Source organism: Tachypleus tridentatus, chromosome 13 (assembly GCF_004210375.1).
Source record: "Tachypleus tridentatus isolate NWPU-2018 chromosome 13, ASM421037v1, whole genome shotgun sequence".
Classification (NCBI taxonomy): domain Eukaryota; kingdom Metazoa; phylum Arthropoda; class Merostomata; order Xiphosura; family Limulidae; genus Tachypleus; species Tachypleus tridentatus.
Genome location: NC_134837.1, coordinates 221,572,190 through 221,595,096, shown reverse-complemented (window position 1 = coordinate 221,595,096; position 22,907 = coordinate 221,572,190). Strand labels below are relative to the sequence as shown.

At 30.5% G+C, this 22,907-nt stretch overlaps 1 protein-coding gene across 6 annotated transcripts in view; it reads right to left on the bottom strand.

The window, feature by feature from the left end:
• LOC143239572 (protein FAN-like) overlaps positions 1-22,907 on the bottom strand; it is a 192,302-nt gene that overhangs the window by 98,022 nt on the left and 71,373 nt on the right. For all 6 annotated transcript variants that reach the window (XR_013021244.1, XR_013021243.1, XM_076480767.1 and 3 more), the window contains 7 exons: positions 22,238-22,320; positions 20,722-20,801; positions 16,550-16,640; positions 15,446-15,509; positions 13,722-13,830; positions 11,715-11,784; positions 6,924-7,055 (listed from right to left, as the gene is read on the bottom strand). Coding sequence is in view for 4 of the 6 variants with exons in the window: in XM_076480767.1 (XP_076336882.1) it covers positions 6,924-7,055; positions 11,715-11,784; positions 13,722-13,830; positions 15,446-15,509; positions 16,550-16,640; positions 20,722-20,801; positions 22,238-22,320 (629 nt within the window). In the remaining 2 variants the exon portion in view is untranslated. The remainder of the gene's footprint in view (positions 1-6,923; positions 7,056-11,714; positions 11,785-13,721; positions 13,831-15,445; positions 15,510-16,549; positions 16,641-20,721; positions 20,802-22,237; positions 22,321-22,907) is intronic.

Below are 22,907 nucleotides of genomic sequence, written 5' to 3'. Positions count from 1 at the left end.
TTGCATCATTTTTTTTACTCATTATTTCTAAATTTCAATGCAAACACTGCATAATTAGTTCAAATGTAGCATCATAATGAAAATCTCCTTGAAAGGCTTCCTTTATTACTCATTTCTAAATAAGAAAGTCACATGGTGAGAATCTTATTGTAAGTTATATAAAATAATCTAAATGTGTACTTCTTGTTCTCAGCAGTTTTTGTTCAGTTTTCCGTGCACTAATGTGGCAACATTTACAAATTTATGTTTTTTGATCACTTCAAAAAGTTCATTACAAATTTCATACAATTTTATATATTTCAATTTTAGAGAAAAAAGCTATATGTGTGTGTATATATATTAGAACATTTTTGATAGAATGACTGATACAAAATAAAAATTTACTACACATAACATTTCAAAAGAAATCTTAACATCCCAAAGATTTCTTGAGTCATACAAAGTGTTTCTACAAATTCCAAGTAATTATACTGTGTACTTTTCATCAATATCTACTTTATTGTTAATAAGCAGGGGAAGATTCCTACATGAACAGACTAGCCTATCTAAATTAAGTGGTTCTTCACACGTTAAATAGTAGAAAACTAAAACAAAATTCTAAGCAACTAATGCTTATTAGAACTTAGCTCTCTTTACAAATAAGAGAGGAGCAGCTGTACATAAACAGGAGGAGATTCCTACATGAACAGGCTCACCTATCAAAATCAACCAATCCTTATACCCATTATCTTGGCTATTCAGCAGAGATAATTTCTATTTTTTTCTAGGAGCAGACACCACTCAAAATTCTGATTATATATTCAGAGTATACAAAGGATTATAAAGTGTCAAGTAAAAGATAAGAGTTTGTTGAAGCAGAATCTATTTGTTTCCATGATCAAATTATTAGTATAAGAAAGGAAAAGTCTTGAATTAGAACTCTCAACAGAGCACACTGTGTCAAAAGTATATTAACACATCATGTTATTTTAATTTTCTAATGATGAGTTAATTCATAGCACAGACACATGAACTCTCTATAAACAATATAAGGAACAACAATACAAAGTTTTAACACTATTTTAGAAACTTCCACAACAAACTTTGACTGAAATGAGTAGCAATTTTGTGGCCAACATTCAACAGATAGTTTCCATCCTTTCCAATACATTCTAAGAGAGTCTCCTTGCTGATAAATCAGTGGCAAGCATCACTGCAAAGAACGTTATTGCACACACATGAACAACAGCAACTTTGGAGGTTACCAGATCATGAACATGAAATGAGAAGCAGAACTAACTCAGAACTATGAACTTGGTCTTTCCAGTCTACTGTTAGTTCTTTATCATTTAGATTCCAGCCATATACTACTGACTTTAAAGTGGAGAATGAGTTTTTCATGCTCTGAGCCACATGTGCACTTAGTAATTAAGGCACTGGATTTTCTTTCTCAATCCGATATAGTGATGGCAATTTATAATGCACAAATTTTGCATAGAATGTCACACAAAACAATTACAATTACACCAAAAACTGAATTTATGTAATGTACCTTGAATGAAGATCAGTAGTATTATAACATATTATAAATTATCCAGTGAGTAGTAGAAATGTAGGAATGTCTCTAATTTAAATGCAAATGTCCAGCCTTTCAATACTGACATGCCCAATACTAATCCAGTGTTAAAGTGATCATATTTAAATTAGTTGTTAAATTTAGAGTAGTGAACTATTAAAAGTCCAACACATGTGAACTGTACATATATAGTACATTTCTACTAATCTAGACTGTTATAGTTTGCAAACAAGCTCCCACAATTGTTTGTGGTCAGTGAAAAGTTGCTGAGAAACCACAATTATGTACATAACAGACATGATTGACACTTAGATAGTCAAGCAACAGTGTCTGGGGAAAATAATCTTCTCATACTGAGATCAGTGTAAAGTTCAGATGGTGCCATAATTTGGTACTTACTCTTCAGATTCATCAAACAGCTGTATAAGAATCACTTTTGGCATTTAGTTCTGTGTACAAGTAACCAATATTGCTACTGTTAAATATAATTTAGTTATGAAAAACATGCTAATTAAACAAACTTTCTGTTATCATTCTAATCAGGAAACCAGCTTACAACATTGTAAATTATGCTTGCACCTTACAACCTTTATCCTGGATTCTATATTAATTAAAGTAAAATATAAATGAAATAAAAACAAGTATCTAAAACAATGAATTAGCACATGAAAAAAGAAAAAGAATAAAATTTTAATAACTCTTTTTTTAATTATATTATTATTACACAAAACTATCACTCTGATTTACTACTGGTATGACAGGTAAACTTTGTATCCAAATTCCATGTTTATACTAAAAATTTGAACATGAAAACAAGATTCTTTCTCTTCAGGAAACTCTGAGCTTTCATTTTATACTAAGAAATCTTTGTTTGGAACAAGAAGCAGTGAACTCCTAAAATACTGGTCAAAAGTTATCATGTATAAATACCTCTTCTCTACAAACATTGTCTCCATCATCATTTATGTATCGTTTCTTCCTAAAAATGCAATATTTACATTAGTCTGATATCCAATTAGGATGTTGTATACAGTTTTTCCCTATAAATATGATGTCTCCGTTAATCTGATTCATGCATATATATATACTGCTTCAAAAAATTAAAGGAACGAGTAAATATTTCATTATATTTTTGTGATAATTAAATTTATGTGTGAAAAACATATCTGTTTTTAAGCTAGCGAGTGAAGTTTGGAGCAACTCAAATGAAACTCACTTCACTAAAGAAGAATACAACTCAAGGTACCCTATATAAGGATGTTATGTAACACTATGCATTCCTCATTAATTCTCAAAACAAGCATCAACATGGGTCATTTGCGACTCGTTTTGTCAGTATGTACTTTCATTTTGTATGCCTAGGCAGTCGGGCGCCATTTGACAGAGAACGAGGTGGTCAGGGTGGTCCAGATGCTGGAGGATGGCCAGATCCAAAGGACGATGGCATAGCACATTGGTGTGTCACGAAGCATTATCAATCAACTTTGGCAATGCTACCAGGAGACGAACTCTTATGGCAGGAGACCAGGTCAAGGCCGTCATCGCTGCACAACAGCCAGAGAGGACCACTACATCATGACTATGCTCTGCAGGACAGGTTAGCTACGGTTCGGTCAATGCGAAATGACCTTCATCATTCCACTGGAACCCATATGTCAACCCAAACAGTTTGCAATCGTCTGCACGAAGGACACCTTAGAGCCAGACAGCCTGCAAGAGGCATTATTCTGACAACATGACACCATGCAGCCAGGTTGGAGATTGCTCTTCAGCACCAAGACTGGGAACTTCATCAATGGACCACCGTGCTGTGGACAGACAAGAGTACGTTCACTATGTCTCATGATGATGGACATGTGAGAGTGTGGATAAGCCAAGAAAAGTGATTTTCTGCCTGTAATGTTGTGCAAATCGATGCTTATGGAGGAGGTTCTGTAATGGTCTGGGCAGGCATATGCTTGGGTTGCTGCATGGACTTACTCATACTCAATAGGGATGATCTGAATGCACAACAATATACAGACAAAATTCTGGAACCCATTGTGAGACCTTTTGCTGTTGGCAATGGGTTCATTCTCAAGCAGGTTAACGAGTGAGCCCATGTCACCAACTTTGTATGGACTTTCTTGATGAGGAAGGAATAAAGACTTTTGAGTGGCCCACCAGATCTCCAGATTTAAATTTGATTGAACATTGCTGAGATATGTTGTTGAGGCATGTTTAGTGAATGCCAACACCCTCCTCAGAATGTACAGAAACTCCAACAAGCCCTGATAGATGAGTGGGCTGCCATGCCCCAAGATAATATCAATAGACTGATTTGAAGTGTGCCAAAAATGGTGTCAGAAATGTGTCACAGCCTGTGGAGGTCACACTAGATATTGAATGTTTCAAACATTTCTTGAATAAATTCATTCAAACTGTTTAAAATATTGTTTCATATGGGATATCAGTTTTGGTGATATTGATCATTTTTAAAAATTTTATTTCTCCATATTTTACTATTCATCACACATTAAAAAGATTCAGATGGAACTGAAATGAGGCAAATTATCTAAAAAATTAAAAATATCATCACATTTAGAACATTGAGATAAAGTATATGAGAAAACATACTTGTTCCTTTAATTTTTTTGAGCAATTTAGTTTCTACCTTCAAAAAACAGTATTGTCAATGACCTGAAGAGTTCATTTTTTCCTACAAGTAATAAATATTTGTTTTTAAGTAAGGTATATATAATAATGGCAATGCTAAAAAATACAGAAATAGGGATATGGATGAGTACAAAAGAAACATATAAACATTTCTACATAGGTAAGCAATTTTTTCTATGAAAAACCTTTACCTACAACTAAATGTTGAATTCCTTTTGCATGAATTTAGGTGTGAACAAAGGAATTTAAACTAAATCATGCTATAGTCATACAACGGTTAATTCCCATTAGCTTGTGACTTTGACTTAGTGGTTTCTTATGTACAGATTCTTGTATGTTTGTGTGTTCATCCCTACCTTCTTTCTGTACTTATTGGCACTGTTGTCCTTGCACCATCCTTATTTTTACTACTTCTTTCCCCTCTTTACCTACAACTAAATGTTGAATTCCTTTTGCATGAATTCAGGTGTGAACAAAAGAATTTAAACTAAATCATGCTATAGTCATACAATGGTTAATTCCCATTAGCTTGTGACTTTGACTCAGTGGTTTCTTATGTACATATTCTTGTATGTTTCTGTGTTCATCCCTACCTTCTTTCTGTACTTATTGGCATTGTTGTCCTTGCACCATCCTTATTTTTACTACTTCTTTCCCCTCTTTTCTTTAAACTAATAAGTATTTTCTAATGAATGACAGTAGCTGAGAAGGCTGTAGTAATGAGTTGTCTTGATCGACTTAATGTGATAAAGTTATTGAAAAGCTAATACTGCTTCTGCACTCTCCAAGTTAAAATGCAACATTTTGTTGTGTAAATCATCACAACAACTTTAAAGATTGGTGAACTAGTCACTCTAATGCCAGAATCCAAACAATTGGCAGAACATTTGGCAGTGGCCTGATGAAAGTATTTTAACACAGAAAAAGTCTATGTATAATTCTACATACTATATCTCATAACAACTGGTATGGGTATTAACACTTTAAATAATAGAGCAGAAAACAACATTTCAACCTTCCTAAATACTCTTCAAGTTAACTCTCTCTTTGTTAACCTGAAGATGACCTTGGAAGGTTGAAACATTGTTCTCTGCTTTATTAATAAAAGTGATAATACTCACACCAGCTGTTCTGGGATACATTTTTATCTCAAGTAGGTTTCTAGTCATCAAAAATTCTACATATTAATTTACCTACATTGTTAGCCTTCAACAACAAGAAGATTTTGGTAATGTTATTTGCCAGTTTTTTACTTTAACAGTGGTTTATAGCTAAACTAAAGACCTTAACAACTTTTGCTAAGTTCTCTCCATTAAAATGCATCAATAACTTCTTACAAACAGTATCTCCATTAACCTGCATCAACAACTTCTTAAAAACAGTGTCTCCATTAACCTGCACCAATAACTTCTCCCTAGAGTCTCTCCATTGTAACTCCATCAATAACTTCCCTCTACAAACACAATGTTTCCATGAACCAGCAACAATAACTTCTTTCTACAAACATGTTTCCATTAACCAACATAAAAACCTTCTCTCTACAAACACGTTTCCATTAACCAGCATCAATAACTTCTCCCTGCAGTCTCTCCATTAACCTGTATCAATAACTTCTCTCTTAAAAACAGTCTCCATTAACATGCTTATTTGATTAAACACAAAAGGTTCACATTTCTATGTTTATTGCAATTTTCATTTCATATATATCTGCATTTTCTTGTTCAGTAAGCTTACACTTATGTACAAGATATATCCACTTTCTTATTTAGCTAGCTACTTTTTATGTATATTTCCATTTTCTTATTTGGTTAGCTTCTCTTTACATAAAATAACACATTCGTTTGAAAAATCTTGATGATTTAGCTTCTTTTTATGGACATCATCTGCTTATTTTTCCTTTATACATAAAATATATATCCCTTGTATGCCAAACTTCTGAAAAAACCATATTTTCACATCTTTTTTTTTACTGACCATTTCTTGTTAAAGATTAAAACTGTGTGTTTAGAACACATCTTTCTAAATAGATCACTTTACTATGCTAATAAATCATTGTTTGCTAATTTATTATTATATTAGTACACTCAGGTAGTTATTGTCTTAAAAACACTCTGTTTTTGCTTGTTTAGATAATTTTTTCTTAGGTTTTTGTACTTTCTTTAGTTAGCTTCTTACACATAAATTTCATTTTTCTTTAATGTTTTCTCGCATGATATCATTACGCAGTTAGTAGTTTCTTCTAAAATACATGATGCTTTTGCACTGTCAGTTTCATTCAACATACATAACGTCCTTTTATACCCAGTTTCATCCAACATATATAATGTACAGCATATTGATACAGAAATATTTTTAAATATGGACATGACCATTACTTTCTTTCCACAGAATAGCAATACATTCAATTCAACATTGAATATATACTACAGTATATAGTTTCCTGTATACTTGACCAATAATGCCAACTCTATACAATACAATAACATCCACCACAGGAACATAAGACCTTACAAATACTTACTGTATTCACTGAATCTTAGCACACTCCCTTCACAGTATAGCAATTCACTAAAAATATGGTATCAGATCTGACTAGAGACATTATATACACTGAATACTAAAAAAATATTATTTAAGACCTAACTAACTGATGCTATTCATTGACTACTATTATTTTCTTCTATGTAACACAAACAATATCACACGATACAACCATTGTTGGCCTTAACTGCCTCTTCTCCCTGCTGCTTGTATCCAAACACCAAGTCAATCCATTCGTGAATGTGTTGAGACACAAAATCAGATTCAAGTGCTTCTCGCAGTGTTTGAACAAATCCATAATGATCTAGTAAATACAAATTCACAAGTCAGAGTTTCAAACTGTAATACTTAAGCTTAAAAGTGTCAGAAATGTTGAATTATTCCACAAAGAAGGCAGTATTTCTTTAGAACATGAAGATTAATGTCTGATTTTTATAGCTTATAAATTTATCACAATGAATCAAAAAAGCAATAATAAAATACTTCAAACAACTGAAAAAAGTTACCTATAGTAGCCATAACTAATTTGAAATTGATAAAATAAAGAGAAAGAAGCTAATCAACAGCATTTGTCGATAATTTTTAGGCTACTCTTAATCAAATAGTGAGATATGACTATCACTCTTATCACACACCCATATGAATGGTTTTGCAATAACAAGAGATTAAAAAAAGTTTTCTGATAAATGTACTTAAAAAATGCTGATAAATTTTATTTCAATCTTACTATTCTGCAATCTTATTTAACACTAAAGTACAAGACAAATATTTGAAGACCTCTCAATATAAACTGGCCTCTAAGCAAACTCCACTTTTACTTTTATAGTCAATATATGGTAGAATAAAAAACCTTCAGAAAAATTTGTAAGTTTTTTCTTTCAAATGGTATTTATTTTCTTTTTTGCTTCAATTTTATGCATATTTTCCTAACAATAATGTTGTTCTATTCAATATCACAAATTTTCTAGAGTAAAAATCAATAATACAGTAAAACCTATCTGAGCCAGAAACTGCATAGGGCAGAAACCTATACAAGTGAGAAATATCCAAATTTTGCAGCATTATCTTAAAATTTCTCTTATAAAAGGCTCTCTATATGGTGGAACCTATGTAACGTGGACAGAAAACTATCTTTCACCTACCTCATCTATCAACAAGTAAGATTAGAATCTGAGTAAGGCAGAAAAAATGTTTTTGATTATATATTAATTTCTTATTTACTTAATAATTTATTTAAATATTAATAAATTCTCAGACATTCTGTTACAGTAAGTATTGGTTAAATATATTCTGTTCTTTTTTCTGCCATCATTGTTTTTGCAGTTAAATTAGATTCATGATTTGTAGAAATATATTTGTCTTTTAAGTGCAAAATTCTACTCTTTAAATAATTCTCACAAACAAAAAATAAATTCCTATCTTCCCTAATTTTAAAATTTAGGAAACATTTAGCATGAGTAATATATAAAAGTGAAAATCTGCATGCTTTCAAAAATTTAAGGAAGAATCAACTTCCTGTGGAATGGAAAGCAAATAATAAAGTGTGGATGACAATTGCTATATCCAAAAAATGTTTGAACAAATTAAACAAAAGAATGGAACAAGAAAATAGGAATATTCTACTTTTCTTACATAATGCAACTTATCACCCAAAAGTTCAACTTTCAAATGTTCATTTAGTCTTTCTACACATGTATAACATCAGTTCTACAGCCACTAATTAACACAATCATACAGTGTATAAAATTGAAATACATAAAATGGATGCTTCAGCATATTGCAAATATGGAAAACTGTAAGAGAGCATCTGAAATGACCACAAAATTTTACTTGTTAGATGCAATTGCATTTTTAAGTCATTCAATCAAATGCATAAAAGATAAATGCACAATAAAGTGCTTTCAAAACCATGGATTTATTCTTTATAATGGCAGAGATTGTGGAGAAGTTTTTATGAAGATACTAGTGAAATTCAAACTCTGAGAAAATTGATGCAGATGACTCTGTGAACGTTGACAAGAATGTTTTAACAGAAACTGATGAAATTGATTTAAAATCTGTAATAGAATTGCAAGATGATAACAGTGTGAGATTCAAAAGATGAATAAAATGAAACAGATGGTGAGAAAACAAATTCCTACTTCATCGCATGCATTAAGTTATATTAACGCTATCAATATTAACGCTGTATGCAAAAAATGAAGGTGGAAAATGAACTTCATGAAAAGGCCGTAGAATTGGCGTTCTCTTTTAACCACATGATAAAGCCCATTAAAAAAATGAAGCAGTTGAAACTGGACACTTTCTTCAAATAAATTTGATTAAAATTTTGTGTACTTCTGTATATTTTGAATGTCTATTTTTGTTCTTATTCCAATAAATATAGCATAAACAGTATAATAACTTTATTCACAAATGTCTTATTTCCCTTGTATGAAGCAAGTATAATGTTCCGCTCAAAAATTATAAATAATTAAGGAAATATGCGTTCACTATGTCTAAGCCAGAAATTTTACTCGGTCTCGTGTGTTTCTGCCTCAGAGATTTTACTGTATTTATGAATAAATAAAAAAATTACTATAAGCTATTTTCTTCAAAAGAATAGTTTTCAATGTTTCAAAGAAATGAATGTGGGAGATTTATTGTTTTATTATTAAAAAAAACTGTAAACTTTCCAGCTTAAGTTTAATATATATACATAAATAACTATAGGAATATTACAGAGTATATTAGAAGAACAGATGAATAGAAGAAATGTGAAAACTGTGCAGATAATAGAAATAAATATATATGTACATAAACAGATGGATAATTTTTTTTATTAAAATTAATTTTAATTAATGTCTCCACCATTATTATGTTTGTTATATCTCAACCAGCCTAATGAGATTAGTATCAAGAGAAAAGCCTTGTTGGCATTATATACAAAAAATTGAGCATGGTTAACAAACTGTTACATTATTTTTTACTTTCACCCATTAGTTCTTATAAATCCATGTAGTAATCAACAGTCTTTGTCAGTAATACAGAGGATGATTATGTTATCTTAAAACCATTTTTGGAACCTTATCACATCATTACAGTAATGATTCTATGTTTGATAATTCTCTTTCTGAAAACTGTGTAACTTTACAATAGCCCTGCAGGTAGCTGCCACTGTTAAAGGCTATCATCATAATGCTGTCATGTCCAAACTATTAAGTCTTTTCTGCCAACTTTCCATAATCCGTCTAGAGGATGAAAGCAACAATTTCAACAGTTCAATTAGAAAGAAATCCATAGCACTGCATCCAGTAACTTGATTAGCATGTCTTGTATGAAGTAGAATGAAAACCCATTTCATTCTCCATATGCTTCAGTTCTATCGTGGATGAATGGATAAGATATGGTAATATTTTGTGTCATTTTCCAATCAGATACATTTTTTGATTTCTTGTGCACTGTTGATTAAAGTACATGGATGGCTTTTGACACTGATAATTAAGTCTATATTACAAAACTCTGCACTTTGTTTACCACAACTGAGATATGACTTGTTGCAGGTCTCTTTCTAAATAGTCCTTGTTGATCCATGTTCCTTTGCTTTCCAATACCATTAAGTAACAGGCCTATTTCTGTCTTGGAAGTTCTAAGTTCCCAAGAACATATCTTGACTACATGAGCCTATGAAAATTTCATGTTGGAAATGTTGATATATATCCTTCACAAAAGTAACTCATTTTCAGTGGCATCACATTATCAAACAATGTAAAATGTAATTCTCCTACATGAACTCCACCACAACATCATATCCATTATGATTGTTGTGTGATTTGATAATTTGAATATTCAAAATCAGTTTTAATATAACGTACTCAACCTTCCGTAAGTTATATTTCTTGCAGATTTTGTAATAGCAATAATTTAAGTGTTGGCATCTTATTCATGTTTGTCTTTGTTCTATATTAAAAACATTTTCTTAAAATACAAACAATGTCAGAACTACCTAGTCTGATTCATTCACTAACCCCAGGTTTATAAAAACATTTTAAGTCAATATTAACTGCTAATTAGCTTATTTATAAGTAAAAATACAATCCTTATTAAGGTAAAACTAAATAGATATGGTATATTACAAAATAATATTAACAGTAATACTATGATGTAGCTTTAAACAATGCTATTAATCTATATTTAATCCCTATGAAGTGTTTGTACATCTGATTTCTTTAAATAATATCAACTGTAGTGCTTTAATGGGGTAATAGACTACAAATAAGTAAACAACTCTTATTATGTACTATAATACCTTACTATTTCTTATGGATATTCAAATGAACTATGTATAGATTGTACGTCATCAATAGAGCTGATGTTAATAGCTGAAACAAACTTGAAACTATTCTGGTAAATGTGACAAAATGGTTACCAAAAAATATCAACACATGGCAGATAAGATGAGTCTTTTAAATATTTAAAAGACTTCTTACATTAGTGAGACTACAGCAAATGCTGATGAGCAGAAACAGCTTTTGTTTGTGTATTCTATGAAATCTTAAAAATTAGGTTTTTTATTTTTATTTTCCCTTTTCTTATTTTTATCTTTTGAAGCTCTACTCAAATAAGTGGTTGAGTCTAACAACACAAAATGCATATTTTTTCTTTATGTTCATTGGCCTTAAGATTTTGGCCAGCAGTGTATATTTGTTTTAAGAAAGAAAATTGCATGTACCAGTCTTGCTGGCAAATATCATAAATTTAATACATATTATTATTTAAATAATTTCTAAGTTAAAATTTCTGGCTGTTTGAAATTGTAATACATTATGTAATGTATGTAACATAATAAACTGGAAACTTATCCAAGATAAATTATAATACATAACAACAGTCACATATTATTCAAGTCTTATTACACAAAACAAAAGTCTTATCATTTTATTTCTAATTTTCTTATACCTGATTGTCTTAAAAATACAAATACCTTCTGCCCATGGTGGTAACTCAACATCACCAACTTTTGTTCCATCTTGCCGAACACCAAAGTCAAGATGCTGAAAAACATCAATTTTATTGAACAGAATATAAAATTACAAGAATGCAAATTGTGTTTATGAAATACCTAAGCCCCAAATTAACCTTTGCCACATGAAATTCAAAAGTTAATTATGTTTAGAACTTTATATGAAATACCTAATGTATAAATAAATGCATTGTTTCCTTACAAATTTTGAAAGAGTATCAGCATTTTATTCTTTAATTTTTTTTATATTCACTACAAACTACTTATTTTGTTGTCAGTTTGTTCTTTATCGCATCAAAACTTCATTAGTCTTATTCACTGATTCATGATTACCCAACAAACAATTTTATTCTAAAACCGTTATGCATAATTTAGTGAAACTAAACTATCTATAAAAAGAAGTTACATGTTACTAACTGATATTAATTCAGTTAAGCCTCATTCCATGCAATTACAAACACTTTACATAATAACAAGTCAAGAACAATGACTGGTGGGTTGATACCAAAAGAAGCTTTCCTGCACTTCCTTTTCCATATTCTGAATAGAGATGTCACATCTAAAAGTTGAAATGTTCACCATATTTGTTTCAATGCTATGAAGTAAGTAAAATCCCCATCCCTATTCAAAATCCTACAAAATTTATGTTGGTTGCTGCATGTTATACAAAATCTGGTTCCTTAGCTATATAAAGCCATTTTTTTCAGTACTTTTACAAATTCTGTTAACAGAAAGTGCCAAGTGAGCTCAACAAAGCCTACTTGCTGCTGTAAGGTGGCTGAGTGTATGTGTCTGGAGATGAAGATGAATATTTATATTTTGTGAAAGAGGATATGGGTATTAACACTTTAACTGATAAGCATAAAACGTTTCAACCTTCCTAAGTCATCTTCAGGTTAACAAAGAGAGAGTTTGCAACTGACCGTTGCTGGGCACATCTTAATAACCTAACATCCAACTCAATGCCCCCTACAATCCCGTACCTATTTATACTCTCGTCCCTAAGACGTGCCCAGCAATGGTCAGTTGCAAACTCTCTCTTTGTTAACCTGAAGATGACTTAAGAAAGTCAAAACATTGTTCTCTGCTTATCAATTGTTAATATCTATAGCAGTTGTTCTTAGATACATTTTTATTTCAAGTGGGTTTCTCATCATCAAGAGGATATGGTCTTGTCAACCCCTAAAATCTACATCTTGTGATAGAAAGATCAGCTCTTTAGTAAATAAAGCATATTTTTTAAGTTTAATAAACCAAGATCTTTGTCACAGAATATTTCTTTTGGTTCTAACTTCAATACCAGAAACAGAGACACCCTTTTGTAATCCATCCAATACCCTGGTCTCACTGACTCACACACTGTGTGCTAATAAAGAAAATTAACAAAATATTTACAAAAAAGCACACAGTAATCTTGGGCTTTGACTTTTCTCTTTTGAAGAATGGAAAATACTTTTTCCAAAACTGGTTTCATCCAAGAATTCAGCTTAGTAATATATAACATTTATTTTTAAATGCTCTAAAGCCCTTTATGAATGAATGAGTTTGATACTGTAAGAAATTATGAAATTAAAGTATTTAACATCATGTTTTTATTACATGTAAATTAAAAATTAGTACAATTCTATCTTTTATCATTTATAAAATACTTTGTATGTAAAGCATCATGTATTAATAATCAATATATCTATAAGTCATTATTGATGTTTTTATAATTATTGTAATTTACCAAAAATATTCTTAAACATGTTATAAGTTCTAAATTATATATTTTCTGAATATTTTTTACTACGATGTATTCTTATTCTTTCAAAAAAATTTAAATACTAAGCTTCTCACCAACACATTTGTTAATTATTAATAAATACTTCATTAACGAATATATATTACATTTTTATTAAAAAAATAAGATAATTGTACTTTTACATCAAGTTATTTATGAAACAAAAGTTAGAAGTGAAGACTAACCTGTATGTTACAGAGAAAATCCCCTTTAGTTTCAGTATCATAAAATTGTGGTACAAGTTCTTTGAAATCAGAAGAGTTGGTGGTAATATTTCTCCACGTGTCTGCTATACTGTAGTTTCAAAAACAAGAGAAGCCCATTATATAATTAAAAACATTAGAATAAATCAATTATTCCTCCTCCAGGTAATTTAAAAACCTCATTATCCACACCACACCACAAAAACACTTTTATAACTTTCTGACAACTGCAGTGAATAATATTCAAAAAAAATATTTAATGTTTTAATTTTACAATTTGAACAAGATAAAATAACAAAGATGTATGAAGCATAAATGAAACAAGGTGTTGGGAGGTATTACTAAACAAGAAACACAATCTCTCTCTCACTACTAGCTCAGTCAAGTTACAATCCCAAACTAACCTTGACAGTTTCCATACTATAACTTTTAAAATGTTTGGTGTATCTTCACAAAATTTTAAGAGCTTTCAGTAATCTTTAAGTCATTTGTAGACTTAAAATTTGTAGACAAAATCTCAATTTTTGAGGAATTACTTTCAGAAAAATTTTTTAACATGAATATAGGGAGTCAAAGTGTTGATTGGTTCAAGAGCAAAGCAACTGTTAGGTTGAGATGAAGAAAAACATTTTTAATCTTATAATATAGATGTCACAATAAGTAATATAAGTTAAATTCACACTTTTGAGAAAGAATATAAATAAATGAACAAAAAGTAAATAACTAGGTATGAAATGTCACAATTCACATGTTACAGGAAATTCAGAAATTTTTAATTACTTCCTTATAAAATAAAAAAATTAAAACTTGTACAACAGAAACATATGCAGCAAAAGTGTTGTTAAGGACTTACATATTACATCTGCTTGATACAATTTATTAATTCCACAGTAATTCAACATAAAAATATCTTAAACTTTGTTTTAAAGTTGTAAATTCATATAAAAAGCATCATGGAGTTCATAACATCATAAATGTATTTCACAAAATACAAAAAAAAAAAAAAAAATTGTTTTTCAAATACAGTAAATGTTATCTTGTTTGTTATGTAATAATCTTTTGTATAACCTAGCAGTATTATTGGCCCCTGCCAGTACAGTGGTAAGTCTATGGATTTACAACACTAAAATCAGGGGTTCAATTCCTCTCGGTGGGCTCAGCAGATAGCCCAATGTGGCTTTGCTATAAGAAAAACACAAACACAATATAACTGACTGAAAAATATACTGAGATTTGGTATGTTCTCGATCTATAAGAAAAACACAATTACAGTATAATTGATTGAGAGAAAATACTGAGATTTGGTATGTTCCTGTTTAAAGTTTGAAAAGCTTAGTATAATTCACATTTTTGTTTTTATTTTATGAGAATATTATTAAAAATTAAGGTATAACTTTACTTTAAGCTGTGATTGTTTTGAAGATTGGTAAAAACTAAAATAATACACATTTCAGAAGCAGTATTAAAATGACTGTTTAGCTGAAGAATAGATCATTTAAGGAGCCAGAAATGGAAATAAAACTAACAAAATAAAATTACCTTTTAAAAACGGAGCACAAATCTACCATTTCCTTTAATCTTCTCATGATGAAAAAATAACCTCTTTGACTTCATCTTAAAAACAACAACAAAACTATTCTAATAACACTATAAAAAAACCCACATTTGCAACTTCAAGGAGGATAGGTTTACATCTGTATCCTTACCTGTTGAACATCCTGTCAGGGTTATCAAATCTCCCATTTTGAAGACAAAGCATATACTGAGGCACTAGTATAAAAACATATGGTTCAAATTACAGTATCGAGTAAAAACTACTATAATTTAAGCAAAATCATTTTAACTTCATAATGTGTGCTTTTAAAAATGAATTCCTGATGATAATAAGTATTAAAACACATTTACTATTAAAGTCACATTTTAAAAACACACTGATTTTAAATTAATTTTGTTTTTCTGTAAATCATTCTAGGTACTCATTACTGCAAATTAAGAAATTAAAAATCCTGTAATTATAATGTTTATTAATTATATTATTGACTGAATACTGTCTTTCCCAAAAAAGACTTAAGTTTCATTATTCATGTGCTTATTTTTTATTCTGTTCTATACAACCATGTAGTTTTCTTTGATTTCACTTGTTTTCTATGTTTGTGTTTTTCACATTTAATAAAATCAATGTTTACTAAGATACTAAAAACTTCATTTTCAAGCCCTCTACTAAGGGTTTAGTATATTCATTTAAAAAAACTCTGATTTTCAAATTTCACTGCTCACACACTGAGTTTCTATACATGTGATTAAATTCTGTTCTCGCTGACAATGCTATTTCTTGTCAAAATATTAAAAAAATGTACATAATCTTATGCAAATATTTTATCATTTATTTGTTAATACTAACGTAAACACTTTTATGTTTTTTAAGTTATTCTATTTACATGCACACATATGTCATTTAAGTTCATAAAGATGTTTTTATTTCATATTTGCAGCTTTTAATATTTTTGCTTAAGAAGGATTGAAAAGCAAACATTTAAAAGAAGCAATAAAATTCAAAACATTACATACTTTTATAATCTTATAACTAAAATATTCCTGTTCAATATGTTAATAATAAAAAGTTGAAAATATTTTATTATTAAGTATGAAATGTGCAATATTTAAGCCACTAAAATTAATAGCTTTGTAATTTGATTTTTTATCTGTTTAATATTATTTTGAAAAATATAACTTAAAAACAAATACTATTAAACCAAGGCTAAATTTTCCCAAATTCAAATTATATCAAACTGAAAGCATTTTAAACTTACTTTTTCTAACAAGGTAATACAATACAAAGCCAGGAGTAGAATAGTGAGATCCATACAAAAACTTGGGTTCAGACATTTCATCATACCTTTGCTAAAAATCATAAAAGGATATTATGGTCCTGAGATTTGTAAATATACAACTTTAATATAAACAAGACACAACAACATAGACCTTTATGGTGGTATCTGATACAAAATGATAAAAATTGTGATACAATAATACCTGACTGACATCTACTGAAAAAAGCCAATCATTCAGTATGGGTAAGAAAAATAAATTTACAAAATATAACTTGTAAGTAACACATTTGGATTACATATACAATTATAGCCAGATATTTCAATATTAAATGTTTCAGATTGGTGGAAAAAATACCATCTTTCACAACTATTACCATTTGTTCCTAATTTAATTTATTAGTAAAAACAAATTTTCTTTCAGATTCATTGTTTTAGATGAATAATTTTAAATAAAATACATAAATTTACTGGAATAAAAAATACATAAGATGAACAACATTTTTGAACACATACTAATTTATTTTATTTAACCATTAGCCATAAAACTCAGTCAAGAGCCCACCACTATGTGGGAAGTTAAACTAATTTCCCACCCGATCACATGCAAGCTCTTGAAAGAGTTTGAAAGTTTATGGTGAAATAAAAAATATAATAATAATATATTTTGGTATTTTATAAAATAAAGCTCTGTTACAAGTTCACCACCAGGTGGGACATTAGTCTACTATGGTAGAGCTGAAGATGAGCTCTTAAAAGGGTATGAAAGCTTGCAGTAAAATAAAACATATTCTATCCATATTTTACAAAACAAATTTTTTAATGATACAAATATCTTTAAAAATGACAGATTCAAAATGTTCATAAAAACCTAACTTTAGACTTAGCACTAAATTATGTTTTCATGTTGTACTAATAAGGACACAAGGACTCACAAACCATACAACAAGAATTGCTAACAATTATTAATATGTTTGATTTGCAATTAGAATTATGCTTTTAAAACACTTCAAATTCACTTTGTTTGTTATAAGCCACTATCACCAAGGCTCCATATTCATTATTATGCATCTTAAAACCATAATTCTATTAAAAATGCTTATGAAAGTATCTACATATTAGCACGTAAAAACTTGTACTAAGATAGTTGAGGAAAGATTTTATAAAGTTATTAGCAACTTCAGTAGGATCTTTCATTTTAATTTGTCCAGTTTGATTTTGAAGTTGAAAACTCACTTAACATGTTCTTGTTGGTCTAATATCTCATGTTTATGTAAGATAGCATGTCCCCTTAAATAAATATGTTATTGTTGATGGCATATCCCTCTTCATAAACATATTATTGTTATTGGCATATCACCTTACATAAACATGCTCTTGTTGGTAACAAATCCCCTTATATAAACAGCATGTTGGTGACAAGTCCCCTTATGTAAACATGTTCTAGTTAGTAGCAAGTCACCTTATATAAACAATATGTTCTTGTTGGTAGTGAGCTCCCTTACTAAAATAACATGTTCATGACATTCTCTATTACATAAACAACCTGTTCCTGCTCATGGTAAGTCCCCTTATGTAAGGTCAATATTTTCCTAATTCAAAAATATATTTATTATAGATACTTTACTGGAGATCCACAGAAGCTACATGTGCATCTCATCTCAACCAGGATATATTCTTCTCCTTGAGAGCAAGGGGTGGAGAGGAAAGTGAGCCACATATGTCATGTGGATGGATGGAATGACAACGACATTCAGAGCAACTTTGTACTTGAGGTTGGCAAGCCAGTATGCATAGTACAATTAGATCATACCTTGTATGTTAATTTTAACTCTCCTGAAGAGACTTTGACTGCAGGAGGAAGACATATTAGTTACATACTATGTGTCCATACACTGTGTTCTTACTTAAACTTTAATAAACAGTCTGGGTGCAAGATACCTCTAACTGCAGGAAAAGGGCATATTACATGGTATTTTTTTAGAGGTGACCCCACTGCATCAACAGTGTCATTACCATTGCCCTTCTTCTCTCAATATTGTGCTGACTCTAAATGGTGAAGATTCTCCCTGGTACACCACTTTAGCAGCTAGGAATTGGTAAGTGATAGACAGTGTAATGGATGACTGGGAATCTCTATTTCTAAAAGCTAGAAAGTACGAGTCAAAGCAATGGGCAAAAATTTCTTGGTGCTGGCTTTTTCCATGTTAGTTAATTGGATAGACATGGTATGGACAATTTAGTAAATATGAATACCACAAATACACCTCAAACAGTCTTTTAGAACATCCATTCTTACAATGGGCACTGACAGAGCCAAAGTGGATGGTCTGAGCACTTACTGTTATCTTGGTACAATGCAGATTTTGGGAAATAAGTATATCCTGTGAGATAACACCAGCCTGATAACCTGAAAAAATCTTTAGAAATATAAATTGAAGCTGTAAAACAAATGCACTTACACCTTTCAAAGATGGTTGATCAAATGAAGAATGGCAACTAATGGAAGTTAAAATCCTATAGATGATAAGCCATCCAGACAGTGAAGAAAAGTGATGAATGTGTGTAGAGTTATCCACATACCTTTCTCAAGAATTTCATTCGAGGACCAGCAGTAATGGAAAGCAAGAGAATGAGCCAGATGGCAAAGTTAATGTGAAGAAATGTGAAATAACTTGCTATCACCTATATCTAGAGAAGATAGTTACTTGAGATGATCATGGCCCCATCGAATAAGGGTAGATGAAGAGATATCCAAGGGCGAGAGAGAAAATAGTATGGACCCCAAAAGTGAGACATTCATGAAAAGTTGCTCCAAACAGGACAAAGGAGTAAATTTGGGACTGAATGATCATATAGATGATAAAACTTGAAGGAGGGAGATAAAAAAAAAAAAAAAACAGTAAAATCACCTTTCTGAGAGGTAGAAGTCTTATGAAGTACAAAACAGAAAAAAAATACCTTGTGGTACTGGGAAACAAGAAATACAATTTATATGGTCATTGAATAACCAACAAACCATGGACAAATAGCCAGATAAAAAAATATGGTTCCTAGTGGGATGGCCAAGAGGAAAGGTGGATTACTAATGAAAGACAAACACAGTGGAGGATGCAAGAAAGTGATAAGACAAATGCTATATGATTGTAGCATCCAGCCTGATGGGCAACAAAATAGACAAGGTGAAGATGAAAGGATTATTTTCCTCAATAAAAAAATGGAAGTGGAAAGCTGAAGAAAGTGAGAGAAGATATTGGACAGAGGAAAGGGGGATTTGGATGCTAAGCAAAGAAACAAAGGTAACCAAAACTGAGCTGGCCAAAGAGATGCTAACAATAGGATCTGATAAGGTGGGTAACATGACAAGGTGAGGATCTGAGGGAGAAGATAAAGAGGAGAACAGGTATATAGAAAGAGGTAAGATAAAGCCTGGCTGATTGCACCAACAGCCAGAATTGAAGGATGAAGAAAAAGAAACAAGAACAGAGGAAGCCTGGAGTTGAGAAGGGTGGTAAAAGCATCTATGAAAGGCATGCCTCAGAACAAACCCAATAAGAGACCTTGGTATGCAGAGATCATTCCATTGGTAGAATGCAGACTGGCTGAGAAAGGTGATATGCCACCAAGTTCTTAGCTCTTTGCAATTGGCAAGCAACATAAGAAACCTTATGTGAATGGATCCAGAACAGAAGGTTTAAAGCCTGAAAGCAAAGATCCTGGAATGTGTGCTTCCTAGATGGTTGATGTAAGAATCAACTGTGGAATTGTCAAAGTGAATAATGGCCAAATGATCCACCAGTAAGAACAGGAATGGGAACATGTCTGATAAACAGCAAGAAGTATGAACACAGTAATATAGAATGAATGTACATCCTCCATCTAAAAAGCAAAAAAAAAAAAAAAAAAGAACTTTAATTCCATTTCTCTGTTGGACACTAGTCACTGAATCCATGCACTCAATAACAGAGCTCAACAGGCTGAATGGGTTATAACATATAGTCTTAGTTGAAACAAAAGTATTAATATCCATAACTTATGGTGTACAATACATCAGCATAATATTCCACTAATTGTTATTAATTTAAAAACTGTTACAAGTTCAGAATTTAAAACATCACTGGTATCCCTAATATAAATTGTGTGAATTTCCTCACCTTTAATTTTTTAAGTCGTTCTTTATTCAAGGCACCAACAGACTTGGAGAGGTCTCTGTACACACTTGGATTTGTCAGATCTTATGAAAAAAAATGGAAAATAACAATAGACATAAAAATGTTTGTTTTTAACTCAAATATCTAACTGTTAACATATCTGTTCCTTGAAATCAAATAACATTCATAAATAAAAGAACATTACTAATATTATAGGTATAAAACAAATGTTTATGTGATCCATAAAGGAAATAAATTTTGGTTAATAGTTATTATCCACACAAAAGTTCTTAAGCTATATTACATGAAGGCATTTTTCCATAATACAGAGGCAACTGAAACACACACACACACACACATATATATATATAACTACAGGAAAAAATTAACCTATAAAGACATACATGGAAACCTACCACCAAAGTTGAAATTCTTCAAAATTCACATTAGACAATAACAAAAAGTATATTACTTCATGCTTTTATATGTAAATATTACAAGTATGTATATATTTTTAGTGTTGCTATACATGTACTTCATAACTTGTTTTAGCTCTTTAACAGAAAGTTGATGAATAATCATTGTGTTAGTGCAGTAAGCGAATAAGTTCTGAATTTGATTACTTCAGGCCACTTAACATTACCTTAAGATTCAATAAATCTTATATTGGATCCTTCACCACATGATAATTTCAGAAACTGTAATTTATTACAACACATGATTGAAAGTTATAACAACAGTATCTTGTAATGTAATACCAAAATAATAAAATAGTTACTTCTGAATGTGCTTTGAAACTTAAGGTTAAATAAAACACTGAGTGAGCACCACTGTAGTTTGGTTCATTTGAGGAAGACCATCTAAAATAGATTCCTATCAGAAAGGAGGTAATGGTACTGAAAGTCTTATACCATGGGTTAGTGGGGCAATGCCTCTCACTGTCTTATCTAAAACTTCCTTTTCTAAAACATTTCCTTAAGTTTCAGGAATCTATTGACTAAACACTGACTTAATTTAACCTGCACTTGTCACTCAGCATAACAAAGAATCCACTGCTCAATAAGTTTTAGTTTCTTTAAATAAATGACAATGATGATCATAGCAACACTTCAATAGAAAAGTAAGGAAAAGTGACACTGAAGTTTCTTGAAGTTCAACTACAAATAATTATATAAAAATGTCCTACAAGAGAAAGTAAAAAAATGTAGTGAAATTAAATGCTATCAAAATAAGAACATCAACAAAACTAAATGCATTAAAAATAAGTTGAAAAATGTAATTAAATATTCAGTAAAGTATAAAAATCATGCAGAAATACTACATTTATATCAGCACAGAACTGCATTGTTAAATAACACTAACAAGCAAGAAAAACAACATTATTTGTGGTAAACTTCACTCTTTTAAAATGTTGTGTTAAAAAATATCTCTAATTTATGTTGAGAAATCATCGTCTTCTTACTCTACTTTAAGTTTTTATCAGTTTATAACAAAGTATTCTACCTTATTTATGTATTACCTAGGTGTGTGCTGGTGTAGTCAGCTATCACCCATGGGAAGACTGGATACTGAGTCAAGTCATTAAAACTTCGGTCTGCTAAACTGTAAACCAAATACACAAGATACAGAAAATATATCAAACAAAAAACCAATGCAATTTTTTCTAATGTCCCTCTTTTCCCATCATACTATTCCAGGCAAGTTTAAAAATCATACATGTAGCACAGATTAAACAGATTTTGTCAGTTACAAAAACAAAAAATACATTTCATTGCATCAGTTAAAAGAGCCATCTTCTTTAAACATATGTTTGAAATTTTTTTTAATTCAATGAGTAGGTTATTTTCTTTATTTTTCTACTTTTATGAGATGATATTGACAAGAAAAGTGCATAGTAAAAACTTAACACTCTTGTAAGGGGCTCAGTTGAATTAACCAATTTTACGAACCAAAATTGACCATTATGGTTTCCATACCATAACTTCTAATATGTTTTGTGTATCTTAAACAAAATATTTCAGACTATCAACAAGCATTAAGAGTCTTTTGAATACAAAAAAATCAGAATTTTTAATAAAGTGTTTCACTAAAAAATGTATTCAAGAATATATGGAATCAAAATTTTGACTGCTCTAAGTGCAAAGTGAATTTTATGTTAAGATAAAAAAAAACACTTTCCTTTCTCTTAA